A 24131-nucleotide genomic window follows, 5' to 3' on the forward strand; every position below is an offset into this window, starting at 1 on the left:
TTTCGGAGTTAAATTAGTGCCAAATTAGGGACAGTTTTCTGCTTTAGATCAGAGCCCACTGGCGCAAGGTCATTTAAGATTGGAGCTTATAGTTGAATATTGGGGAGACTTTCGCCCTTCAGTCTGGGGCTGGGACCTTGCTGGGTCAGCCCAACAACAGGTGCCCCATGATGGCGATTCGGACACGTGCGAACTGCTCGGAATAACACTCCACACCGGCCCCGTGTTACATCTGAAGTGTAATGGAATAAAAGATCAGTTTCCTTTTGATTTCTACTGATTCGAAGGACAGTTTGTGATTCTGAATCCGGAAACAATGTGTCACTGATATTCCAATAATAAGCTTGTCGCAGCATAAAAATCCTGTTATCTTGGCTCATCGCGATGAGAGAGTCATACAGAGATATTGCTGAAAAACCCCACACTGACAGGAAACAGATCGCAGGTGCGAAGATGAAGTTACACTCAAAGTGATCCAATTTAAACCTGCACATAACAAATACAGAACAGATATCACATTCAGTGGGCCTGTTATATCAGATTACAGAATCCCCATTATATCAGGGTACAGAATCCCCATTATGTCGGGGTACAGAATCCCCATTATGTCGGGGTACAGGATCCCCATTATGTCGGGGTACAGGATCCCCATTATGTCGGGGTACAGAATCCCCATTATGTCAGGGTACAGAATCCCCATTATGTCGGGGTACAGGATCCCCATTATGTCGGGGTACAGGATCCCCATTATGTCGGGGTACAGGATCCCCATTATGTCGGGGTACAGAATCCCCATTATGTCGGGGTACAGGATCCCCATTATGTCGGGGTACAGGATCCCCATTATGTCGGGGTACAGAATCCCCATTATGTCGGGGTACAGAATCCCCATTATGTCGGGGTACAGGATCCCCATTATGTCGGGGTACAGGATCCCCATTATGTCGGGGTACAGGATCCCCATTATGTCGGGGTACAGAATCCCCATTATGTCGGGGTACAGGATCCCCATTATGTCGGGGTACAGGATCCCCATTATGTCGGGGTACAGAATCCCCATTATGTCGGGGTACAGAATCCCCATTATGTCGGGGTACAGGATCCCCATTATGTCGGGGTACAGGATCCCCATTATGTCGGGGTACAGAATCCCCATTATGTCGGGGTACAGGATCCCCATTATGTCGGGGTACAGGATCCCCATTATGTCAGGGTACAGGATCCCCATTATGTCGGGGTACAGGATCCCCATTATGTCGGGGTACAGGATCCCCATTATGTCGGGGTACAGGATCCCCATTATGTCGGGGTACAGGATCACAGAACGATCAATCATTGAGTGATGGATCAGCCAGTGATCGATCTCTGATCAGAAATCCCACCCGGTGGCACTCCCGGGAATTCCAGGCCCCTGGAGCTACCCCTTGGGCAGGAGGCCATTTCCAAATGCTGTAACTGGTGTGTGGGCTGTCAGCAAAACAACAAACAGCAGAATGGAGCTTGCTCATGAGAATGACCACCAGCGCGCTGCAGTGCGCTTTAGATTGCGAGGCTAACTGTGCTGGAGGCTGGCTGGCCCTGCCTGACAGTGAATCCTCGGAGTCTCTGTCCTGGGTACAGGCCCCAAACACCCCACCCCAAACAGCAAAACCCTCACTGGGATCACACCTGACTCAAGGCCACCACCTGGTGGATTGAAAGCCACAATGCTGCAGCTCTTCCCAATCTTTATTATCAGTGTTGGCAACTCTTGCATAGTGTGAGTGAAAGTGTCGCACAAACTCGATGCTCTCATGTTTGTAAAGGAAACAGCGTCACCGAGACTTGCGGGTAACTTTTTATTTGTCTTATAATACTCCTGTGACACGCCTTGGGACCTTTTACTATGTTAAAGGCGCTATATAAATACAAGTTCAATAGAAGGTCAAATCCAGCCCAACTGAGCGATGAAAGGTTCGCATCTCTGCTGACTATAAGGGTCCAACATTAAATCAATTTGGGGCAATCTCAATCTCATTCTGAGTGGGCAGAGACCAACAATTCCTAACAGTAACAGTGTTCAAGTAAGAAAGTGATGACTTTTATATGTCTCTGTTTTTCTATATCATTTAAAACAACATGGCTAACAATTAATTAGGTGCCAGCCGTGGCTCAGTGGGCGGCACCTTCGTCTCTGAGTGAGAAGGTCAGGGGTTGAGGTCCCACTCCAGAGCCTTGGGCTGATACTTCTGCACAGTACTGAGGGAGCGCCGGACTGTCGGAGGGGCAGTAGTGAGGGAGCACCACACTGTCAGAGGGGCAGTACTGAGGGAGCACCGCACTGTCGGAGGGTCGGTATTGAGGGAGCACCGCACTGTCGGAGGAGCAGTACTGAGGGAGTGCCACACTGTCAGAGGAGCAGTACTGAGGGAGCGCCGCACTGTCAAAGGAGCAGTACTGAGGGAGCGCCGCACTGTCGGAGGGTCAGTACTGAGGGAGCGCCGCACTGTCGGAGGGGCAGTACTGAGGGAGAGCCGCACTGTCGGAGGGGCAGTACTGAGGGAGAGCCGCACTGTGGGGGTGCAGTACTGAGGGAGCGCCACACTGTCGGAGGGGTGGTATTGAGGGAGCGCCGCAGTCGGAGGGGCAGTACTGAGGGAGCACCGCACTGTCACAGGGCAGTACTGAGGGAGCACCGCACTGTCGGAGGGGCGGTATTGAGGGAGCGCCGCACTGTCGGAGGAGCAGTACTGAGGGAGCGCCGCACTGTCAGAGGAGCAGTACTGAGGGAGCGCCGCACTGTCGGAGGGGCAGTACTGAGGGAGCGCCGCACTGTCGGAGGGGCAGTACTGAGGGAGCGCCGCACTGTCGGAGGGGCAGTACTGAGGGAGCGCCGCACTGTCGGAGGGGCAGTTCTGAGGGAGCGCCGCACTGTCAGAGGGACAGTACTGAGGGAGCGCCAGACTGTCGGAGGGGCCGTACTGAGGGAGCGCCGCACTGTCGGAGGGGCAGTACTGAGGGAGCACCGCACTGTCGGAGGGGCCGTACTGAGGGAGCGCCGCACTGTCGGAGGGGCAGTACTGAGGGAGCACCGCACTGTCGGAGGGGCGGTATTGAGGGAGCGCCGCACTGTCGGAGGGGCAGTACTGAGGGAGTGCCGCACTGTCGGAGGGGCAGTACTGAGGGAGCACCGCACTGTCGGAGGGGCCGTACTGAGGGAGCGCCGCACTGTCGGAGGGGCAGTACTGAGGGAGAGCCGCACTGTCAGAGGGACAGTACTGAGGGTGTGCTGCACTGTCGGAGGGGCAGCACTGAGGGAGAGCCGCACTGTCGGAGGGGCAGTACTGAGGGAGCGCCGCACTGTTGGAGGGGCAGTACTGAGGGAGCACCGCACTGTCGGAGGGGCCGTACTGAGGGAGTGCCGCACTGTCGGAGGGGCAGTACTGAGGGAGCGCCGCACTGTCGGAGGGGCAGTACTGAGGGAGAGCCGCACTGTCAGTGGGGCAGTACTGAGGGAGCGCCGCACTGTCAGAGGGGCAGTACTGAGGGAGCGCCGGACTGTCGGAGCTCCTGTACTGAGGGAGCGCTGCACTGTCGGAGGGGCAGTACTGAGGGAGTGCTACACTGTCACAGGGGCAGTACTGAGGGAGCGCCGCACTGTAGTAAGGGCAGTACTGAGGGAGCGCCGCACTGTCAGAGGGGCCGTACTGAGGGAGCGCTGCACTGTCGGAGGGGCAGTAGTGAGGGAGCACCACACTGTCAGAGGGGCAGTACTGAGGGAGCGCCGCACTGTCACGGGGCAGTACTGAGGGAGCACCGCACTGTCGGAGGGGCGGTATTGAGGGAGCACCGCACTGTCGGAGGGGCAGTACTGAGGGAGCGCCGCACTGTCGGAGGGGCAGCACTGAGGGAGAGCCGCACTGTCGGAGGGGCAGTACTGAGGGAGCGCCGCACTGTCAGAGGGGCAGTACCGAGGGAGAGCCGCACTGTCGGAGGGGCAGTATTGAGGGAGCGCCGCACTGTCGGAGGGTCAGTACTGAGGGAGCGCCGCACTGTCGGAGGGGCAGCACTGAGGGAGAGCCGCACTGTCGGAGGGGAAGTACCGAGGGAGCGCCGTACTGTCAGAGGGACAGTACTGAGGGAGCGCCGCACTGTCAGAGGGGCAGTACTGAGGGAGAGCTGCACTGTCGGAGGGGCGGTATTGAGGGAGCGCCACACTGTCGGAGGGGCCGTACTGAGGGAGCGCCGCACTGTCGGAGGGGCAGTACTGTGGGAGCACCGCACTGTCGGAGGGGCTGTACTGAGGGAGCGCCGTACTGTCGGAGGGGCAGTACTGAGGGAGCACCGCACTGTCGGAGGGGCGGTATTGAGGGAGCGCCGCACTGTCGGAGGGGCAGTACTGAGGGAGCACCGCACTGTCAGAGGAGCCGTACTGAGGGAGCGCCGCACTGTCGGAGGGGCTGTACTGAGGGAGCGCCGCACTGTCGGAGGGGCTGTACTGAGGGAGCGCCGCACTGTCGGAGGGGCAGTACTGAGGGAGCGCCGCACTGTCGGAGGGGCTGTACTGAGGGAGCGCCGCACTGTCGGAGGGGCAGTACTGAGGGAGCGCCGCACTGTTGGAGGGGCAGTACTGAGGGAGCGCCGCACTGTCGGAGGGGCTGTACTGAGGGAGCGCCGCACTGTCGGAGGGGCAGTACTGAGGGAGCACCGCACTGTCGGAGGGGCAGTACTTAGGGAGCGCCGCACTGTCGGAGGTGCCGTCTTTCGGATGAGACTGTCTGCCTCTCAAGTGGGTGTAAAGATCCCATGCCTCTATATTGAAGAGCAGCGGAGTTCTCCCCTGTGTCCTGGCCAATATTTATGACTCAATAAAAAAAATGATTTTGTCATTTATTTTATTGCTGTTTGTGGGAGCTTGCTGTGCCCAAATTGGCTGCCGCGTTCCCTACATTACAACAGTGGCTACACTTTAAAAAAGTACTTCATTGGCTGTAAGGGGAAGTGCTGAGGTGGTGAAAGCAGCTATATAAATGGGAGTCTTTTTTTCACTTGATTTGCAAGCCCATGCATTGACCCTGACAACAACAACAACTGCCATTTATACAGCGCCTTTAACGCAGTAAAATGTCCCAAGGCGCTGCAGAGGAACGATCAAACAAAATTTGACACCGAGCTGCATAAGGAGATATTAGGGCAGGTGACCGAAAGCTTGGCCAAAGAGGGAGGTTTTAAGGAGCGTCTTAAAGGTAGAAAGGTGGAGCGGCTTAGGGAGGAAAATAGGGTCCAGGCAGCTGAAGGCATGGCCGCCAATGTTGCATTAAAATCAGGGGATGGTCAAGAGGCCAGAATTGGAGGAGCGCAGAGATGGCAGGGTTGTGGGGCTGGAGGAGGTTACAGAGACGGGGAGGGGCGAGGCTGCACTGGTTGGTGCAATGCATGAATATTTTGCAGCCAGTGGGTTGCACTCAATTATAGAGTGTGTAAGGGGTTTTCTCTCTGAGATCGCAGAGGTTTCTCTCGCCAGAGGCCTCTCTCTCTCTTTTGCACAGTAAAACCTTGAGTGGTTCGACCCACTCGCCCCTTAGATTCTAGACACTGGACTTAGGTGCAGGAACTACAATGCAGAGAAGACTCTGATCGACCAAGTTTAATGAATCAAAATGGAATTTTATTGCATATGGAAAAACAAATCAAATGCAAGCAAATGAGAGGGTACCTGGGAGGGAAAAACAAATCATAACAATACAGTACTAACTAAAATAGATACAGGCATATTATACTTTACAAAAGTCATCATGAAATGGGGAAACACACGGAACATCGAGAGACAACAACTCATGTTAATTATATCCAAAATGACCACTCCCTTTAACCTATCTAGATCCGATTATGAAGGGCCAGAAACATGCTCACCAATCCAGTTGGAAAAATATAGAGTTTTGAAACAGATCTGCGTTTTGATCCCCTCAGGCGTCCTGTTTCCTTGTGGTCAGTGGAGCCACAGCGGGCTGCGCCACACCTCTCTCTCTGTCTCTCGAGGTGAAGGTCACGGACAGGCTGGACACTGACGGGCCTGGATGTCGGCGGAGATCATCTGCTTGACCACGGTTGGAAGCCTCTAGCCGGCTTTCATATAGGTTTCTTCTGTAGTTTTTCTACCCTCCCGTTTCGTCAACGGCCTGGGGTTGGTCAATGATCTCCCGATGTTTTACCCCGGGGCAGGACGCCGACTCGAGCCATCTTCCTCTCCGAACTCCAGCTGCTATCGAAGGTAACGGCTATTACTGAAGGTCCCACGAAGATGATGAAGAAAGGAACCTCTCTCTTCCCAATATCTAAGATGGAGCTTCTATTTTGCTGCCCCCGGTGTCTCCAATTATACTTCTCAGAAGAAGCCTCTATCTCCCGCCAAATCAAGGTTAGTCTTTGTTTAACTTTTGGCGGGCTTATGGCACAGCGGGGTAGTTATTATATTTAAACTGCTTTCGGGATGGCCAGTGATGGCCATCTCTGGTCTGGAATGACCTGGTAATGTTTTAATGTCTTCTTGATGTCTTTAACGGGTCCTTGATGCGTTCTTTATGAATATGGAACTGTTCCCCTTTGTCTGGGTAAACATCTAGATGGCCTTTATCTACAGGCCGATCTGACTCGATTTGCATCCAATCTTTATGTATGTGTATGTGTCTGGTTTCGTTCTCTCAGAAACGGCTTCCAGAACTTACTGTGGGTTGAATCCACAAAGGCTGTCTGGGGACTGCAGGAACCATTTTAAAGTGTTCAATAAGTCAGTCACGGGGTCTGGCGGCCATTTTGTGTGTCCCTTTTCTGGGCTTCTTTTAAAACAGTCTTTTAAAATCAAGGCCTCTTCTGCCAAAGGACCCTTATAATACAATATTAATTTTGCGAATTCTACAAGTGAGCAGCCCTGCAGCCGCCCGCTGACCCTGGCCGGAAGACGGGCCGCTCCCGTGGACCCTGGCCGGAGGACGGGCCGCACCCGCGGACCCTGGCCGGAGGACGGGCCGCTCCCGTGGACCCTGGCCGGAGGACGGGCCGCTCCTGCGGACCCTCCCGCTGACCGTGGCCGGAGGACGTTCCACTCCCACTGACCCTCCCGCTGACCCTGGCCGGAGGACGGGCCGCTCCCGCTGACCCTGGCCGGAGGACGGGCCGCTGACCCTGGCCGGAGGACAGGCCGCTCCCGCTGACCCTGGCCGGAGGACGGGCCGCTCCCGCTGACCCTCCCGCGGACCCTGGCCGGAGGACGGGCCGCTCCCGCGGACCCTGGCCGGAGGGCGGGCCGCTCCCGCGGACCCTGGCCGGAGGACGGGCCGCTCCCACTGATCCTCCCGCTGACCGTGGCCGGAGGACGTTCCACTCCCACTGACCCTGGCCAGAAAACGGGCCGCTCCCACTGACCCTGGCCGGAGGACGGGCCGCTCCCGCTGATCCTCCCGCTGACCGTGGCCGGAGGACGGGCCGCTCCCACTGACCCTGGCCGGAGGACGGGCCGCTCCCACTGACCCTGGCCGGAGGACGGGCCGCTCCCGCTGACCCTCCCGCGGACCCTGGCCGGAGGACGGGCCGCTCCCGCTGGTTGCCAAGGACGCTGCGAGCGGCCGACGTCGTTGCTGGGGAAGGACGCGTGTGCGTCATCACCGGAAGCGCGCGGCTGCGCATTGGGCGGCGGAGCGGGTAAAATGGCGGCGCTCGCGGCCCGGTGGCTGAGGGAGAGAGGTGGCTTGGGCCCCGGGGCGAGAGAGCGGGGTTCAGCAGGGGGGGGACTGCGATTGGGGGGGAGAGAGCGGGGTCCAGGGCCTGTGCTACCCGCACTGCAGAGGCTGACCTGCCCGGGCCTGGCGGGAGGAAGGCTGCAGTTACCGAGGCAACTGGGCCCGGGGTCAAGGGGCAGCCCCCAACTGGTCAGGCTCGGCTCGGCGCCCTGGGTCAGGGGTCAGGCTCTTTGCCCTGGGTCAGGGGTCAGGCTCTTTGTCCTGGGTCAGGCTCTCCTGCTCCTGGGTCAGAGTTGAGGCCCCTGCCCTATGCTTGGTGTCTGGGCTGTGAGGTTTGGTTTTGATGCTCAGTCTTTGCTCACCGGTTTGTTTCTGGTTGTCCACAGGGTGTCGGATTGTAGCGGGACCAGTTTGACGGAGTAGGATCTCGAGCACAGAAATCAACAATGGTCGGTCTGCTGGTCATGTTGTTTGTTCTGGGAGTGAATGGGAAAGTGCAGTGATCTGTGAATTAACGTTTCTGTACAGTACATGGACATAGATCAGGAGTGTCTAACTAAAGACTGAGGATGTATGGTTTTTCCTTTTGAGAACTGTGTCCTGTTCGCATCTTAAGCTGGCAGTGTCTAAATTCTCCCCCTGCCTTTAATGCTGGCCGGTTGAGTAATAATTGATCTTCACACAAATTGTAAGTTACTGCTCAGATTTGCAGGTTGGAGAATAACCTGTGAACTGATTGCTGTATATTTGAATCTGGATGAGAATTGCTTGCTTTTGTAATGTGTTAAAAGTTGGACTGATATGGAAAGGCATTGAACCACAAGAACGTTGGCAGTGGCCAATCCAACATGCCTGAGTCCAGGAGCAAGCTGACCACTGGCTTCAAATCTCTCTCTGCCCTGATGTCGTGTGCTGTGCTATTCCAGCTCTCGTGTGCCTCAGTTACAGATGGATTGCTGCAGGAAAACAGGCCTGTTGACTGGAATGGAATTTGCCCTGTGAGGAGCCACAGCTTTTAAAGCGTTCCTCAAGGTGTCTCACCAAGGTGCTAAGCTGTACAGAACAGAATGATCTGGGTTTGGAACCCCGGTTTGTGGCCATGCAGCAGTTGGGAAGCTAGTCATGGTCTCCGATCCCTAGGGACAGTGGGAGGACAAACCTGAGCCAGGGTCCCTGCTCCTGATCGCTATCCAGTGCCAGTGTGTGGACAGCGGTGAGGACAGGCTCAGGCTTGGCATTGAATCCCCATTGCCGAGTATTCTGCTGCCGCTCGCTGCCTGGGTTCACGTGAAGAACGGCCATGTGAGGTACAGAGGGGAGGAGACCCTTGTCACCCTCCTCTGTGGGACCTGCACTCCTGTGAGAGTTGGTGGTGACTACATTCGAGGGAAAAGAACCTTTCTAATCATTGTACAAATTCTCTTTCTCTCCCACAGGGTGAACGGAAAGGTGTGAATAAATATTACCCACCTGACTTCGATCCTGCCAAGGTTAGTGTGCTTGGGATGAAGCGCTGGGAACAGTGGGTGCGAGGCGGGAATTGTATCCACAAGGTGTTTACGTGGAGCAACAACAACTTGTATTTATATAGTGCCTTTAACGCAGTTCTCTAACAAAGCGGGCTTGGTTAAGTGGGAGGGAGTGGTTGGGAGGGTTCGGGTGGATGAGCTTTGCCTTTAATGTTGTACTGTTTCTTTTTCTTGCATTTTCTCAACTGGACTGATGTGCCTTTCTAACCTGACAGCATGGCTCCCTCAACAAGTACAGGAACAGTCATCCTCTGCGGGAGAGGGCCCGCAAACTCTCGCAGGGTATCCTCATCATCCGGTGAGTCTCCCACTTTCAGCCTGATGTTCCAAGTTTCCCATTTTCTTGTGGTGCATTTCTACTCGTGGAGTGAGTGTGCTCGACGTTCAGTCAGGATTTCTACCCATGGAGTGAGTGTACGTTCAGTCCGGCGCAACACGGAACCACAGAGACCAGACGGCCCTGGTCCTGATTCCCCGTGTGTGCTGCTTTAGTTGCTCTGCACCAGGGTACAATTGGCGTCACTGTACCCGAGTTCAGGAGGGGGGAATCCAGCCATGGTTTCTTCCCCCGATCACTGTCCAGCAACCCCTGATGGGAGTGCATGTGGAGATTGGGTGAGGACGGATCAGCTTGGCAGTGATTGCCCCACCCCGTGGCCAGCTATCTTGCCAACACTTGCGGCTCAGGCTCACACAATGGACTCTTGGTTGAGTCACCAGACAGCGGCCAGAGCCCTTGGAAACAAACCTTCAGTGGGGGAGAGTGTCATTACGGTTTGGTTGGAGTAGTTTTGAAGTTTCTTAGTAACCGAGTCTTCTTCTCTCTTGAAGGTTTGAGATGCCGTACAACATCTGGTGTGATGGCTGTGGGAAGCACATTGGAATGGGTAAGGCTGGGAAAGTGTGGAGAGGGGGTGGGGGAGCGAGTCAGTTCGTCCTTTCATCTCTGGCACCCAGATCTGCAGCCAGCACAGACCAGTTGGATAAAACCCTCCTGTCTCTGCTGCTTTCCGGGAGCTAAGTGCAATGGGCTAGGATGCCGTCAGCGCTCCACCAAAGTTCCCTCGGGTTTTTTTGGGGTGCGCGGACCCTTTAAGGGACTGCGCAGAACATTCAGAATACTGCGCATTTGCGGTTTATCGCATTGAAAAGCCGGCTGCGCGGGAGGTCCCGAGAGCTGCGCGGCCGCGAACCTTAATGGGGAACATTACTCTCCTTGTGGGTGTGGTTCCCCAGAACAAAACGCAGTCATTTTCGCAAGGGGCCATAAGGGTGGGAAATGGAGACAGTGCTGTAGGAGGTGTACTGTTCACACGTCCCAAGGAGCTTTACTCTGTATCTAACCCCATGCTGTATCTGCCCTGGGAGTGTTTGACGGGACAGTGTAGAGGGAGCTTTACTCTGTATCTAACCCGTGCTGTACCTGCCCTGGGAGTGTTTGATGGGACAGTGTAGAGGGAGCTTTACTCTGTATCTAACCCGTGCTGTACCTGCCCTGGGAGTGTTTGATGGGACAGTGTAGAGGGAGCTTTACTCTGTATCTAACCGGTGCTGTACCTGCCCTGGGAGTGTTTGATGGGACAGTGTAGAGGGAGCTTTACTCTGTATCTAACCCGTGCTGTACCTGCCCTGGGAGTGTTTGATGGGACAGTGTAGAGGGAGCTTTACTCTGTATCTAACCCGTGCTGTACCTGCCCTGGGAGTGTTTGATGGGACAGTGTAGAGGGAGCTTTACTCTGTATCTAACCCGTGCTGTACCTGCCCTGGGAGTGTTTGATGGGGACAGTGTAGAGGGAGCTTTACTCTGTATCTAACCCGTGCTGTACCTGCCCTGGGAGTGTTTGATGGGACAGTGTAGAGGGAGCTTTACTCTGTATCTAACCCGCGCTGTACCTGCCCTGGGAGTGTTTGATGGGACAGTGTAGAGGGAGCTTTACTCTGTATCTAACCTGTGCTGTACCTGCCCTGGGAGTGTTTGATGGGACAGTGTAGAGGGAGCTTTACTCTGTATCTAACCCGCGCTGTACCTGCCCCTGGGAGTGTTTGATGGGACAGTGTAGAGGGAGCTTTACTCTGTATCTAACCCATGCTGTACCTGCCCTGGGAGTGTTTGATGGGACAGTGTAGAGGGAGCTTTACTCTGTATCTAACCCGTGCTGTACCTGCCCTGGGAGTGTTTGATGGGACAGTGTAGAGGGAGCATTACTCTGTATCTAACCCGTGCTGTACCTGCCCTGGGAGTGTTTGATGGGACAGTGTAGAGGGAGCTTTACTCTGTATCTAACCCGTGCTGTACCTGCCCTGGGTGTGTTTGATGGGACAGTGTAGAGGGAGCTTTACTCTGTATCTAACCTGTGCTCTGCCTGCCCTGGGAGTGTTTGATGGGACAGTGTAGAGGGAGCTTTACTCTGTATCTAACCTGTGCTCTGCCTGCCCTGGGAGTGTTTGATGGGACAGTGTAGAGGGAGCTTTACTCTGTATCTAACCCGTGCTGTACCTGCCCTGGGAGTGTTTGATGGGACAGTGTAGAGGGAGCTTTACTCTGTATCTAACCCGTGCTGTACCTGCCCTGGGAGTGTTTGATGGGACAGTGTAGAGGGAGCTTTACTCTGTATCTAACCCGTGCTGTACCTGCCCTGGGAGTGTTTGATGGGACAGTGTAGAGGGAGCTTTACTCTGTATCTAACCCGTGCTGTACCTGCCCTGGGAGTGTTTGATGGGACAGTGTAGAGGGAGCTTTACTCTGTATCTAACCCATGCTGTACCTGCCCTGGGAGTGTTTGATGGGACAGTGTAGAGGGAGCTTTACTCTGTATCTAACCTGTGCTGTACCTGCCCTGGGAGTGTTTGATGGGACAGTGTAGAGGGAGCTTTACTCTGTATCTAACCCGTGCTGTACCTGCCCTGGGAGTGTTTGATGGGACAGTGTAGAGGGAGCTTTACTCTGTATCTAACCTGTGCTGTACCTGCCCTGGGAGTGTTTGATGGGACAGTGTAGAGGGAGCTTTACTCTGGTGCCTGTGTGGTGAAATGTTCTGTGTTGGTTCCAGGTGTCCGGTACAATGCAGAGAAGAAGAAAGTTGGGTACTATTACACAACCCCCATCTACAGGTACTGCTCTGTTGTTCACCCTCCACCTGTGCAGCCCGGTAACGGCAAGTCTACGCCCCCCCCACACAGCCCCTCGTGGGGACAGCTAGACTCCCCCCCCCAGCCCCCTGTGGGGACAGCTCAACTCCCCCGTCACGCCGCTGTTCGCCCTCCTTACAGCAATGTTTTGCCATTGCCAGATATGTGAGGATATTTTCATAATTGTCCATCTGTTTTGCTGAGAGGAATCTCATGGATTGGCCTCTGTTGATGCTTTGGGGTGAAGCGGAATTAAAGTGACTTTATTTTCCCCGGGTCCTGTTCCAACATCATTTATTCAGTTTATAATCTTCCCTATCCTGCTTATCCGTGCCGCCCCCCTGTGCCGGTCACGCTGCAGTGATATGCAGTGCACCGTGTACCTGTCCCCCAAATCGCTGATAAACGCCAGTGTGACAGGGTTTAGGAAGGAGGATTTCCTGTTGCAGTGATGCAGTTCACAGGCTGCTTTCACTGGGGAATCCTTGCTCAGCGCACCCTGCCTCCCCCGCTCTGAACGCCCGCACTTCACGCCCCCGCTCCGCGGTCCCCGTTCTGCGTCGCCCGCGGTTATCCTGCCCTGTGTATTCGGCGTTCCCCAGTGTGATCAGGAGCTCCCAGTGTGGCAGGTCACAAGGACTCTGTCATTCTGCCTTTGTGGTCTCTCTTGGGGTGCGGGGAATCTCTTACAGGGTCTCTCTGGGAGCACGGGCAAAGTCTCTCGGGGCGGGGGCTCTGGGTGTGGGATGCTTTAGTAAGAGTTTGGTGTTGCAGGTTTCGGATGAAGTGCCACTTGTGTGTGAACCACATTGAGATGCAGACTGACCCGGCGAACTGCGACTATGTGATTGTGAGTGGAGCGCGGCGCAAGGAGGAGCGATGGGACATGAAGGACAACCAGCAGATTCTAACAACTGGTTAGTGACCCCGGAGGGAGAGGGGAGGTGCGATCGTGGAATGAGGGCGGGGATCGTTGTCTGAGGGTCGGTGTGGGAGGGCGGGGACCGAGGGTCGGTGTGGGAGGGCGGGGACCGAGGGTCGGTGTGGGAGGGCGGGGACCGAGGGTCGGTGTGGGAGGGCGGGGACCGAGGGTCGGTGTGGGAGGGCGGGGACCGAGGGTCGGTGTGGCAGGGCGGGGATTGAGGGTCGGTGTGGGAGGGCGGGGACCGAGGGTCGGTGTGGGAGGGCGGGGACCGAGGGTCGGTGTGGGAGGGCGGGGACCGAGGGTCGGTGTGGCAGGGCGGGGATCGGGGACTGAGGGTCAGTGTGGGAGGGCGGGGACCGAGGGTCGGTGTGGCAGGGCGGGGATCGGGGACTGAGGGTCAGTGTGGGAGGGCGGGGACCGAGGGTCAGTGTGGGAGGGCGGGGACCGAGGGTCGGTGTGGGAGGGCGGGGACCGAGGGTCGGTGTGGGAGGGCGGGGACCGAGGGTCGGTGTGGGAGGGCGGGGACCGAGGGTCGGTGTGGGAGGGCGGGGACCGAGGGTCGGTGTGAGAGGGCGGGGACCGAGGGTCGGTGTGAGAGGGCGGGGACCGAGGGTCGGTGTGGCAGGGCGGGGACCGAGGGTCGGTGTGGCAGGGCGGGGATCGGGGACTGAGGGTCAGTGTGGGAGGGCGGGGACTGAGGGTCAGTGTGGGAGGGCGGGGATCGTGGACTGAGAGTCATACTTGCCATTTGAGTTGAGACGATGACTCTCGGGCCGGCAGTTACCTACTGAGTTGGTTCAAGTTCCACTCCAGAGACTTGACCACAAAAATCCAGGCCGACACTCCAGTGCAGTACTGAGCGAGCGCTGCACTGTTGGAGGGGCAGTACTGAGGGAGCGCTGCACTGTCGGAGGGGCAGTACTGAGCGCCGCACTGTCGGAGGGGCAGTACTGAGGGAGTGCTGCACTGTCGGAGGGGCAGTACTGAGGGAGTGCTGCACTGTCGGAGGGGCAGTACTGAGGGAGCGCTGCACTGTCGGAGGGGCAGTACTGAGGGAGCGCTGCACTGTCGGAGGGGCTGTCTTGCAGACCTGACGTTAAACCAAGGCCCCGTTTGCTCTCTCAGGTGGACATAAAAGACCCTGTGGCACTGTTTCGAAGAAGAGCAGGGGAGTTATCCCCGGTGCCCTGGCCAATATTTATTCTTAAATTTACATAATTAAAATAGATTATCTGGTCATTAACACATTGCTGTTTGTGGGAGCTTGCTGTGCGCAAATTGGTTGCTGTGTTTCCTGCATTACAGCAGAGACTACACTTCAAAAAAGTACTTAATTGGCTGTAAAGCGCTTTGGGACGTCCGTTAGTCGTGAAAGGTGCTATCGAAATGCAAGTCTTTTTTCTTGCAACTGCATCCTCCCTCCCCCCACCCCGTGTCCCCTCCTCCACTGATTACCACCCCCTCTTCCCAATTAGCTCGACCTGCAAGTGACCTGTACAGAGCCCGTTGCCCAGCCCCCTACCCTGTGCTGTTCCACCTGCTGCTGAAACCCTCGCCGTGCCTTACCCCCCTCCAACCTCGACAATTCCAATCCTGGCCAGCCTCCCACCCTCCACCTGCAGCTCACCAGATCCTGCTGCCCGTATCCTGCCCCACAACAAATCCTGCTGCTCCATGCTGCCCTATATTAGCTCCCAGTCCCCCTTCGCTTCCAATTTAAAATTCTCATCCTTGTGTTTCAATCCTTTCATTGCTTTGCCCCTACCTATCCGCCGTCCCTCTGATTCTGGCTTCTTGTGCATCCCCACCTCCCTACTCTCCACCAACAGCAGCAGCATCTTCAGCTGACACGGCCCTGGAAAATCCTCCTTAAACTGCTCCACCTTCTCTCTCTCTCTCTCTCTCTCTCTCTCAAACCCCTCCACCTTCTCTCCCTCTCCCTCGTTCTCCCTCTCTCCTCCCTCTCTCCTTGGACCCTACTTCTGATCACCCCATATAAGATCACCCATTTGTTTGATGTGCCTCTGATGTGCAGTGGGAGGTTGTGCTCCAGTCAAGGCGCTGTATGAAGTCGTGCCTTTGGGGCACGGGGTGTGTGTTGTGCTTTGTGTATTTAATCATAAAGTGACCTTTGATCCTTCAGAGCACGAAGAGAAGAAGAAGCTGGAGACGGATCCCATGTACAAGCTGGAGCATGGGGTGTGTGACCAGGCCAAGCTGAAGACGACCCTTCCCACCCTCTCCAACATCCAGGAGATGCAGAGCGCCTGGAAGGATGACTTTGCCATTAACAGCATGCTGCGCAAGAAATTTCGCGTAGGTCCACTGTCCGATCCTTGGTCACACTGTAGAGGCACCGAACAGTATCTCTTTCCTCCCCCCCCCCCCCCCCCCCGCCAGAGAGACACTGATCATTGTATGGATATCTCAACCCCCCCCACCCCCCGCCAGAGACACACTGATCATTGTATGGATATCTCAACCCCCCCCACCCCCCGGCGTGAGAGACACCGGTCAGTGTATGGGTATCTCGCCCCCCCCCTCCAAAACCACCTCCTGCCCCTCCCCCCCCCCCCCCCCCACCCACTCTGAGTGACACCGGTCAACGTACAGGTATCTCACCCACCCCCCCCCCCCTCCCCGAGTGACACCGGTCAGTGTACGGGTATCTCGCCCCCCCCCCCTCCAAAACCACCTCCTGCCCCTCCCCCCCCCCCCCCCCCCCCACTCTGAGTGACACCGGTCAACGTACAGGTATCTCACCCACCCCCCTCCAAAACCACCCCCCCCCCCCCCCCCCCCCGAGTGACACCGGTCAGTGTACGGGTCTCTCACCCCCTCCCCCGAGAGACACCAGTCAGTGTACGGGTATCTCGCCCCCCCCCCTCCAAAACCACCTCCTGCCCCTCCCCCCACCCACTCCGAGAGACACCCGTCAGTGTATCTCCATGATAGAGGGTCTGAAGGTCGTCACTAAACCCAAAGCTGATTGTCCTCGGTAAAGTCAGTGCTGTTTATGCCTCTGGAGCCCTTGCCAGTGTTTGCCCATTCCGCTCCTTTGCTCTGTTACACCCACAGAGGTTAGTTCTTTATTAATTATTCTGTTTATCCCGTCTTTAGGATGAGAAGAAGGTGTTGAAAGAGGCAGAAGAGAAAGATGAGGCTCTGCGGAACAAAGCGTGTCTCAGCATCCCACTGGTCCAGGAGTCCGAGGATGATAAACGCTTGGCCTCACTTCTCAAATTACACGCTATGGACTGTGAGTTGGGAGAAAATGAACGATATTCAATTGATGAATAGAATGGTGCAGAATAATAGGAGCTGAACCCCAGACTTTCTGTAATCGGGGAGAATATGCAGCAGATACCTTGAGAGATGACTGGTTAATATTTGGGTGTTCTGTTCTGGTGCCTGTCAGTGACTGGGGCTAACCCCCCCCCACTGAAACGGAGGGGCCTCAGCGTGAATGATGTAATGATGTTAGATTACACTCCCACCGCCCCCCCCCCCCGGGCCCAGTAATCAGGCCCTTGAAGCTCCGGTAACTGGGTTCCCTTACATAGAAGGGCTGATTCTCCCGGTGCTCACCGCTGCTGGAACCTTGCCTGGCGACTAATCGTCAGGGAGTTGTGGGCAAACTGCGCGCCATTACCTGTCCACGGTCTCCTCATCTGCCGGGAGATCGGCTTGGGTTTGCTCTGTTTGAATTTCCTGGGACTGGAGGTTTGGAAAGGGCTGTTCTTGGCTCTTTGCTTTATTCTTGGATAAGTCCTAAGTCCGAACACCCAGACCTGTTGGTATCCAAGCCCGAGATAGAAGGGAACTGTGAAGGTGACTAGCTTGTTCTCCACTGTGTGAGGTCTAGTCTGTGAATGGTGCCGGGAGCAGGTTATTAGTTATGGCGCACGGCAAGAGAAAGGCGGACAGTCACACGGAACGGAGGGGGGTTTGGAGTCGTGCACGGGAGTGATGCCGATAAACACTGGGTGGTGATGGTGCACGATGGAGTGTCTCTGACAAACTCCTCACCCACTCTTGATCTGTTCTGAAATGAACGGGTTCGTGGCCACCGAGCACTGGAAGGGGGTGGAGGGGCTAAACGGGATGTTGCTGGAAAGAGACATGGGACTGAGGAATGGAGAAAAGTGCGGCTGAGACCCTTTGTTGGAGGCTAAATACAGTCAGGCAAAAATAAATGGATCCCCTGCCTCCGGAGAGAACCCACCACGATGGCACTGAGTCACACAGACCGTGGTCCCAGGCTCAATCCCGAGTCTGTGCTGAGTTGTTTGGTTCCAGACGGGGTCTAGGGGACAGCACAAGTGATCTCGGCCTCCTGGGCCAGGAAGGGAAAACCAGTTTGGATCCCAGCTCCTGATCACTCGCTATCCAGTGATCCCAGCTGGAATATGCACGTGTCTGGACAGGATGAGGCTCGGTCCTGATATCACACCACCTGCTGACACTCGCTGTCTAATGGCTCAATACCCCTTGGGCAAGGTAGAACAGACTGCGGGTTGTACCAGGGACAGTCGCAGTGATTCTGACGCTCACTGTTTCTTACGCAGCCTACGAGGACAAGCAGAGAATGAAACGGAAGGAGATCACCTTGCGGTCCTGGTTTGCCTCGCCCCAGGTGACAGTGGGAGAGAAGGCCGGGGAGACCTTAAAGAAACTGGGACTGAGCAAAGTATTGACGAACAAACCCTCAAACAGCCCGAACGGAATTGCTGCGAGTGATCTGGGAATAATCCGACGGAAATCCGGGGAGTGTTCAGCGAGCCAGAGGCAGCGGCTGCTCCTGGTCAGCAGAGATACGGACTCCAGAATGGAGCTGGGGAGCGGAAACGATCAGCGGAACCATGTTTCAGACAATATGAGTCAAGAGAATGACAGCAGTTTGAAGGTGGAAGCTGGCTCTCCCCTACGGCCTGAGGTGGTGGGCGACTCTGATCGAGACGCCAATACCAGCTCACTTGTTGCTGATTATTCTGACTCCAGCTCGGATGCAGACAGTTCCTGAGCTGTGCCTGAATGTAAATAATGGACACCTATTCCTGATTTGTAATTCACCCCTGTGCAATAAATACTCTAATGTCAGCCTGAACGTGTTAGAGGAATTCTGTGTGTATTGAAGTTCATCTGCGGCACCGGTCACGGAGCATCCTGCCCTGAAGGCCGAGAGTTCCTGTGTTGGGGCTGCCCTGATTCTGAGGCCAGTGTCTGTTCCCTGCTGGGCTTGGAATGAGGGTTGGAGTGACCAATTCATAGAATTACATACAATTTACAGCACAGAAACAGGCCAACTAAGCCGGTGTTTATGCTCCACACGAGCCTGCCCCTCGAGCCTTCACCACCCCCATCCCCCCTACTTCAACTCACCCTCCTATTCCTTTCTCCCTTATGTAGTTACTTAACTTCCCCTTAAATGCATCTACACTATTTGCCTCAACCACTCCCTGTGGTAGTGAGCTCCACATTCTCACCGCTCTCTAGGTAAAGAAGTTTCTCTTGAATTCCCTATTGGATTTATTATATTTATGGCCTCTAATTTTGAATTCCCCCACAAGTAGAAACATATTCTCTACCTCTATCAGGTCCCCCCACATAGAAACATAGAAGATAGGAGCAGGAGTAGGCCATTCGGCCCTTCGGGCCTGCTCCGCCATTCAACGAGATCATGGCTGATCATCCAAACCCTAGCACCCGGTCCCTACACCGACAGCCATCCCACCCAAGCCCTATCCCCGTAACCCCACGTATTTAATCCCCCCTAACACTAAGGGTCAATTTATCATAGCCAATCAACCTAACCCGCACATCTTTGGACTGTGGGAGGAAACCGGAGCACCCAGAGGAAACCCACGCAAACATGGGGAGAATGTGCAAACTCCACACAGACAGTCACCCGAGGCCGGATTTTAATCCGGGTCCCTGGCGCTGTGAGGCAACAGTGCTAACCACTATGCCACTGTGCTGCCACAGCCTTCTCTTTTCTGGTGAAAAGAGCCCCAGCCTGTTCAATCTTTCCTGATAGGAGTACCCTCTCAGTGCTTGTTAATCTTTTGATTCCCCGTGGTATCGTCTGGTCAGATGTGATGTAAGGCGGCTGCAGGATTCGTGCACCCAGACCACTCCAGCCTGATCATTGGGAAGGGTGCAGTCGAGAGTGGCTAGTGTGGGGGGTGGGGTGGGGAACATAAACATGGCTCAGTGGTTGAATGCAGCAGCTGATGGATGGCATCGCCCTTCAAACCCTAGCTCCGCGTGGAGTGACAACAAGGGGCGCTTGGCACAGGGAGCAAATAGTAAACCCAGCAGCTCAAGTTATTGTGCCATTTATTGTTAATACACTATTTGAAAGTAATAAACATAACCATTAAAAGTAGCTGAAAATGCACAACTAATGAGTCTCCGCTTGGTCAGAAGCCAGTGGGATCGGCACAGTTGTAAGGAGGTGGGGGAACTATGTGCGCCGGACCGGATTCCGGTCGGACGGGGGTTGAGCGCCGGACCAGTTTCCGGCGGGACGGGGGTTTGAGTGTCGGACCAGTTTCTGGTGAGGGCGGCGCGGTGGCGGTTGGTGTTTGGTCCCATTTTGCGGCGATTTCCCAGGAGGTTAATCGATTATTTATTGATTTATCGACTGTTTCTGATTCTCCCGCGACAAACATCTATTGAAATATTGGTATTATTGTGGTGTCGGTGTGCGCACGCGCAGCAACCCCTGTCCCCGAGACCAGAATCTGAGAGAAACAACAACAACTGAGAACAATGGCGACAATACAACAACAACAACAACAACAACAGCAGGACAGGAGGCCCCTTGAGCCAATGCCGGCTCTGCTGGAGCACTTCAGCCAGGCCCGCTCCCCCGCCCTTTCCCCAGAGTCCTGCAAAATGTTTTCCTTCAGGTCCTTATCCAACTCCCTTTTGAAAGCCGTGATTGAGTCTACTTCCACCACCCTCAGGCAGTGCATTCCAGATCCTCACCACTCGCTGCGTAAACAAGTTTTCCCTCATGTCGCCTTTGGTTCTTCTGCCAATCACCTTAAATCTGTGTCCTCTGGTTCTCGACCCTTCCGCCAATGGGAACAGTTTCTCTCTATCTACTCTGTCCAGACCCCTCATGATTTTGAACACCTCTATCAAATCTCCTCTCAACCTTCTCTGCTGTAAGGAGAACAACCCCAGCTTTTCCAGTCTATCCACGTAACTGAAATCCCTCATCCCTGGAATCATTCTTGTAAATCTTTTCTGCTCCCTCTCTAAGGCCTTCACATCCTTCCTAAAGTGTGGTGCCCAGAATTGGACACACTACTCCAGTTGAGGCTGAACCATCATAACTTCCTGGCTTTTGTACTCTGTACCTCTATTTATAAAGCCCAGAATCCCGTATGCTTTATTAACTGCTTTGTTAACCTGTCCTGCCACCTTCAAAGATTTGTGTAGAAGCACCCCCAGGTCTCTCTGTTCCTGCACCCCCTTTAACATTGCACCATTTAGTGTGTATGGTCTCTCTCTATTCTTCCTACCAAAATGTATCACCTCACACTTCATGTGTTGAATTTCATCTGTCATGTGTCCGCCCATTCCACCAGCCTGTCTGTCTCTTCTTGAAGTCTGTTACTATCTTCCTCACTGTTTACTACACTTCCAAGTTATCTGCAAATTTCAAAATAGTGCCCTGTAGTTCCAAGTCCAAGTCATTATCCCAGAGTGAGAGATGCCGCAGAATGGGAAGGAGGAGGTTGTGGAGGTGACTGGGATTATTCATCTTTATTTCGTTCCTATTACAGAATCTAAACAAAATCCAATTGGAAGTTGAAACACTGACCAGAGCCTCGCAACTATGGCAAATCTGGTAAGCTGGGCCGTTGTTTGAAATGTGGGGGCTGGGTGGAGCGGGAGGATGGAGGGAAGTGGGTGAGCTGAACTCTGCAAAGCTTTTCTATGTAGCGGTTGTCAGTCACTGAGCTCCTAGAATCTTACAGAAGGAGGCCATTCGGCCCATCGTGCCTGTGTCGGCTCTTTGGTAGAGCTCTCCAATTAGTCCCACTCCCCGGCTCTTTCCCCACAGCCCAGTAATGTTCTCCTTTTCAAGTATTTATCCAATTCCCTTTTGAAAGTTACTATTGAATCTGCTTCCACCGTCCTTTCAGGCAGTGCGTTCCAGATCCCAACAACTTGCTGTGTAAAAAAAGATTTTCCTCATGTCGCCTCTGGTTCTTTTGTCAATCACCTTAAATCTGTGTCCTCTGGTTCTCGACCCTTCAGCCATTGGAAACAGTTTCTCTTTATTTACTCTATCTAAACCCTTCATGATTTTGAACACCTCTATCAAATCTCCTCTTAACCTTCTCTGCTCCAAGGAGAACAATCCCAGCTTCTCCAGTCTCTGCTCATAACTCGAAGTCCCTCAACCCTGGTGTCTTCTGTAGTATTACCTTTAAAATGTTTATAAAGGTTCTGGCTCTGGTGTGCATAAAGACAGTGTCTTCCAGTAAATGTACACTGTCAGGTGCGCAAGAACAAGATATGTAATCCAGGCTCACTGTTGCCCAAACTGGGAACAATGTGGGGCTGCAATTTGAGTACGTCCCTCCACTGACTGGGAGTGACACCGGGCAGTGTGAGTGCTTCAATCTGAATGCAGTCCCTCAGCCCTGTTGCCGCATAATTTAGTTTTGCAGCAGTTACAAAACTGCGTAAAATCAGTAAGATCAAAGTCATTTGAATCTCTCGTCCTTTCTTGGGCTGTGATCAGTATAACTGCTCAGCGACTCCCTCAGTCACAAGGGGTAGAACAGCTGTGACTGCTGAGGGTTAAAAGCCGCCTGATTCCGCACTAGTGCCTTCTGTTTAAGAAACGACGAGCTGATGAAAAGTAAAGGGTAAGAAAAGATCACTGGGCCATTTGAAGCCCGTCCCCTTCTGCTCCTGTTTGCCCTGGGATCAGTCTCCAGTTGCCTCTGCACCCTCTCCAGTGCAAGGGTCCATCAGTGTGAAGTGGTGAACAGAGTAGGGGCGAGAGAATGGCAGAATCAATCCTTGTGACCGCGCGGGCTCTCTCTTGCCCCGGTTTTCTCCGCACAGGTCAGCTGTCATTGTGACGTAGGCAGATGTGACCGATCACATGACCAGGAGGTGGTTATTATTGCAATTACTGTACCACAAGTCGAGATTTCAGTTTGTCGCAGGCCCCTGCCAATCACATTGCTGCTTTTCTTTGGCAGGGTTCGGGCAGCCAGGCAGCGACGGAGTACACAGTCCGTGTCCCCAAGTAAGAGATTCTCTGATCATTTCCGCCCGGTCTAGAAATACGCAGCAGGTGGGCCAGCACACAACAAAGCAGCTTAATGTTTTGGGATTCCCAGGCTGAGAATCACTGGCGAACGGTGGCTCCCAAATCATGAACCTGCTGACAGACCTGCTGAGTATTTACCGCATTTCCTGTTTTTGTGTGCATTTGTTGGGCGAGAGCGGCTGAATGGCCTGCCGACATACACTGTTTGGGTTCGTGCCTGAACAGTGCCACTCGGATCACTTGGGAGTGAGGGTGGGGTGTGTGTGGGGGGTGCGGGGAGGGTGTGTGTGTGGGGGGTGCGGGGAGGGTGTGTGTGGGGGGGTGCGGGGAGGTTGTGTGTGGGGTGCGGGGAGGTTGTGTGTGGGGTGCGGGGAGGTTGTGTGTGTGGGGCGGGGGGAGGGTGTGTGTGGGGCGGGGGGAGGGTGTGTGTGGGGCGGGGGAGGGTGTGGGGCGGGGGGAGGGTGTGGAGCGGGGAGGGTGGGTGTTGGGTGGGGGGAGGGTGTGTGGGGGGCAGGGTGGGTGTGAGGGGGATGTGGGGAGAGGGTGGATGTTGGGGGGAGGTGGAGGGTGGGTGTTGGGGCGATGTGGGGGGAGGTGGAGGGAGAGCTTGGTTGTGCGGGGAGGGAGGGGTGTGGGGGTGTTGGCTATGGGAGAGGGTGTGGGGGTGTCTGGGGGGGGGAGGAGAGGGTGTGGACAGTGGGCCTGATGACAGCTCAATGTATTTAAACTCACTCCCTTCCCAGGAACAACACCAAGAAGCACAACATCATGGCGTTCAATGCTGCTGATAAAATCAACTTCTCCACATGGACTCAGGTACGATCGCAGGGCGAGGTGTAAGATTTGGATCACAGGCCACACACAGATTACCCAAAGGGTCTTAGGAATTGTACGGCTTTTTATTAAAGAGTTACAGTTTAAAGTATAATCAGATATTACTACATGCGATTGAAATAGATACAATAGCCATACAACCGGTGACAGATGAGGCGATCTGCAGCCCTGGAAAGGAACAAAACGGACGGACGGTGAGTTGTGATGGCTTTCCCGAGGAGGCTACAGCCTAATGGGAGCCTTGGGGAGCCACTGTGTGCTCTGGGCACGGGCCCTGTACCAGGGTCAGTGTGATTCACACAGGCGGGGGAAGCCATGGGTGACAGCGGTGAGGCGGTGATGGTCAGCACGTTCTGATGTGTACACGTGCCGATTACACAAACACAGGGCAGTCGCGAGCTGTGTACATGGATTGTACACGGGGTTGGGGTATTCTGGGATATCGCCGTACATCTTTCACCTCTAATACAAGTTTGAAGAACAGGAAACACTGAACATTGGAGGGTGATGCTCCAATCAAGTCAGTGAGATAATAAAACATAACCTCATACATGCAGCGTATGAGATACAGGTGCCCATAATACTCACATACCCAAGGGCTTCCTTCAGGAGATCGTGGGCATGTCATTGACCGCTTACGCTAACCTCAGTAGGACTAGATCAAGAAGTCCACCTGATCTTCAGTGAGTTGT

At 54.7% G+C, this 24131-nt stretch overlaps 1 protein-coding gene and 1 long non-coding RNA gene across 5 annotated transcripts; both read left to right on the top strand.

Annotated features, from left to right (window-relative positions):
* The first annotated feature begins 6378 nt into the window (after positions 1 to 6378).
* LOC147097790 (putative splicing factor YJU2B) lies at positions 6379 to 18398 on the top strand. Of its 4 annotated transcripts, none has more exons than XM_085971906.1 (10): positions 6379 to 6397; positions 8102 to 8164; positions 9152 to 9205; positions 9460 to 9542; positions 10076 to 10131; positions 12295 to 12355; positions 13148 to 13290; positions 15442 to 15614; positions 16419 to 16557; positions 17867 to 18398. In XM_085971906.1, the coding sequence occupies exons 2-10, from the start codon at positions 8162 to 8164 to the stop codon at positions 18319 to 18321; spliced, it is 1167 nt and encodes a 388-aa protein (XP_085828032.1). In that variant the 5' UTR covers positions 6379 to 6397; positions 8102 to 8161; the 3' UTR covers positions 18322 to 18398. The 4 variants fall into 4 exon arrangements, with proteins under 4 accessions (XP_085828032.1, XP_085828031.1, XP_085828030.1 ...); XM_085971905.1 differs by lacking the exon at positions 6379 to 6397 and adding an exon at positions 7660 to 7677; XM_085971904.1 differs by lacking the exon at positions 6379 to 6397 and adding an exon at positions 7681 to 7719.
* Positions 18399 to 19807: 1409 nt separating this feature from the next.
* Positions 19808 to 23441, top strand: LOC147097791 (uncharacterized). Its single transcript, XR_015074302.1, has 4 exons — positions 19808 to 19916; positions 21098 to 21162; positions 22535 to 22581; positions 23349 to 23441. It is a non-coding gene; the product is annotated as an uncharacterized LOC147097791 (long non-coding RNA).
* Positions 23442 to 24131: the final 690 nt, after the last annotated feature.

Source organism: Somniosus microcephalus, chromosome 31, assembly GCF_052327205.1.
Source record: "Somniosus microcephalus isolate GS21.2 chromosome 31, FLI_Smic_1.0, whole genome shotgun sequence".
In the NCBI taxonomy this organism is placed as follows: Eukaryota; Metazoa; Chordata; class Chondrichthyes; order Squaliformes; family Somniosidae; genus Somniosus; species Somniosus microcephalus.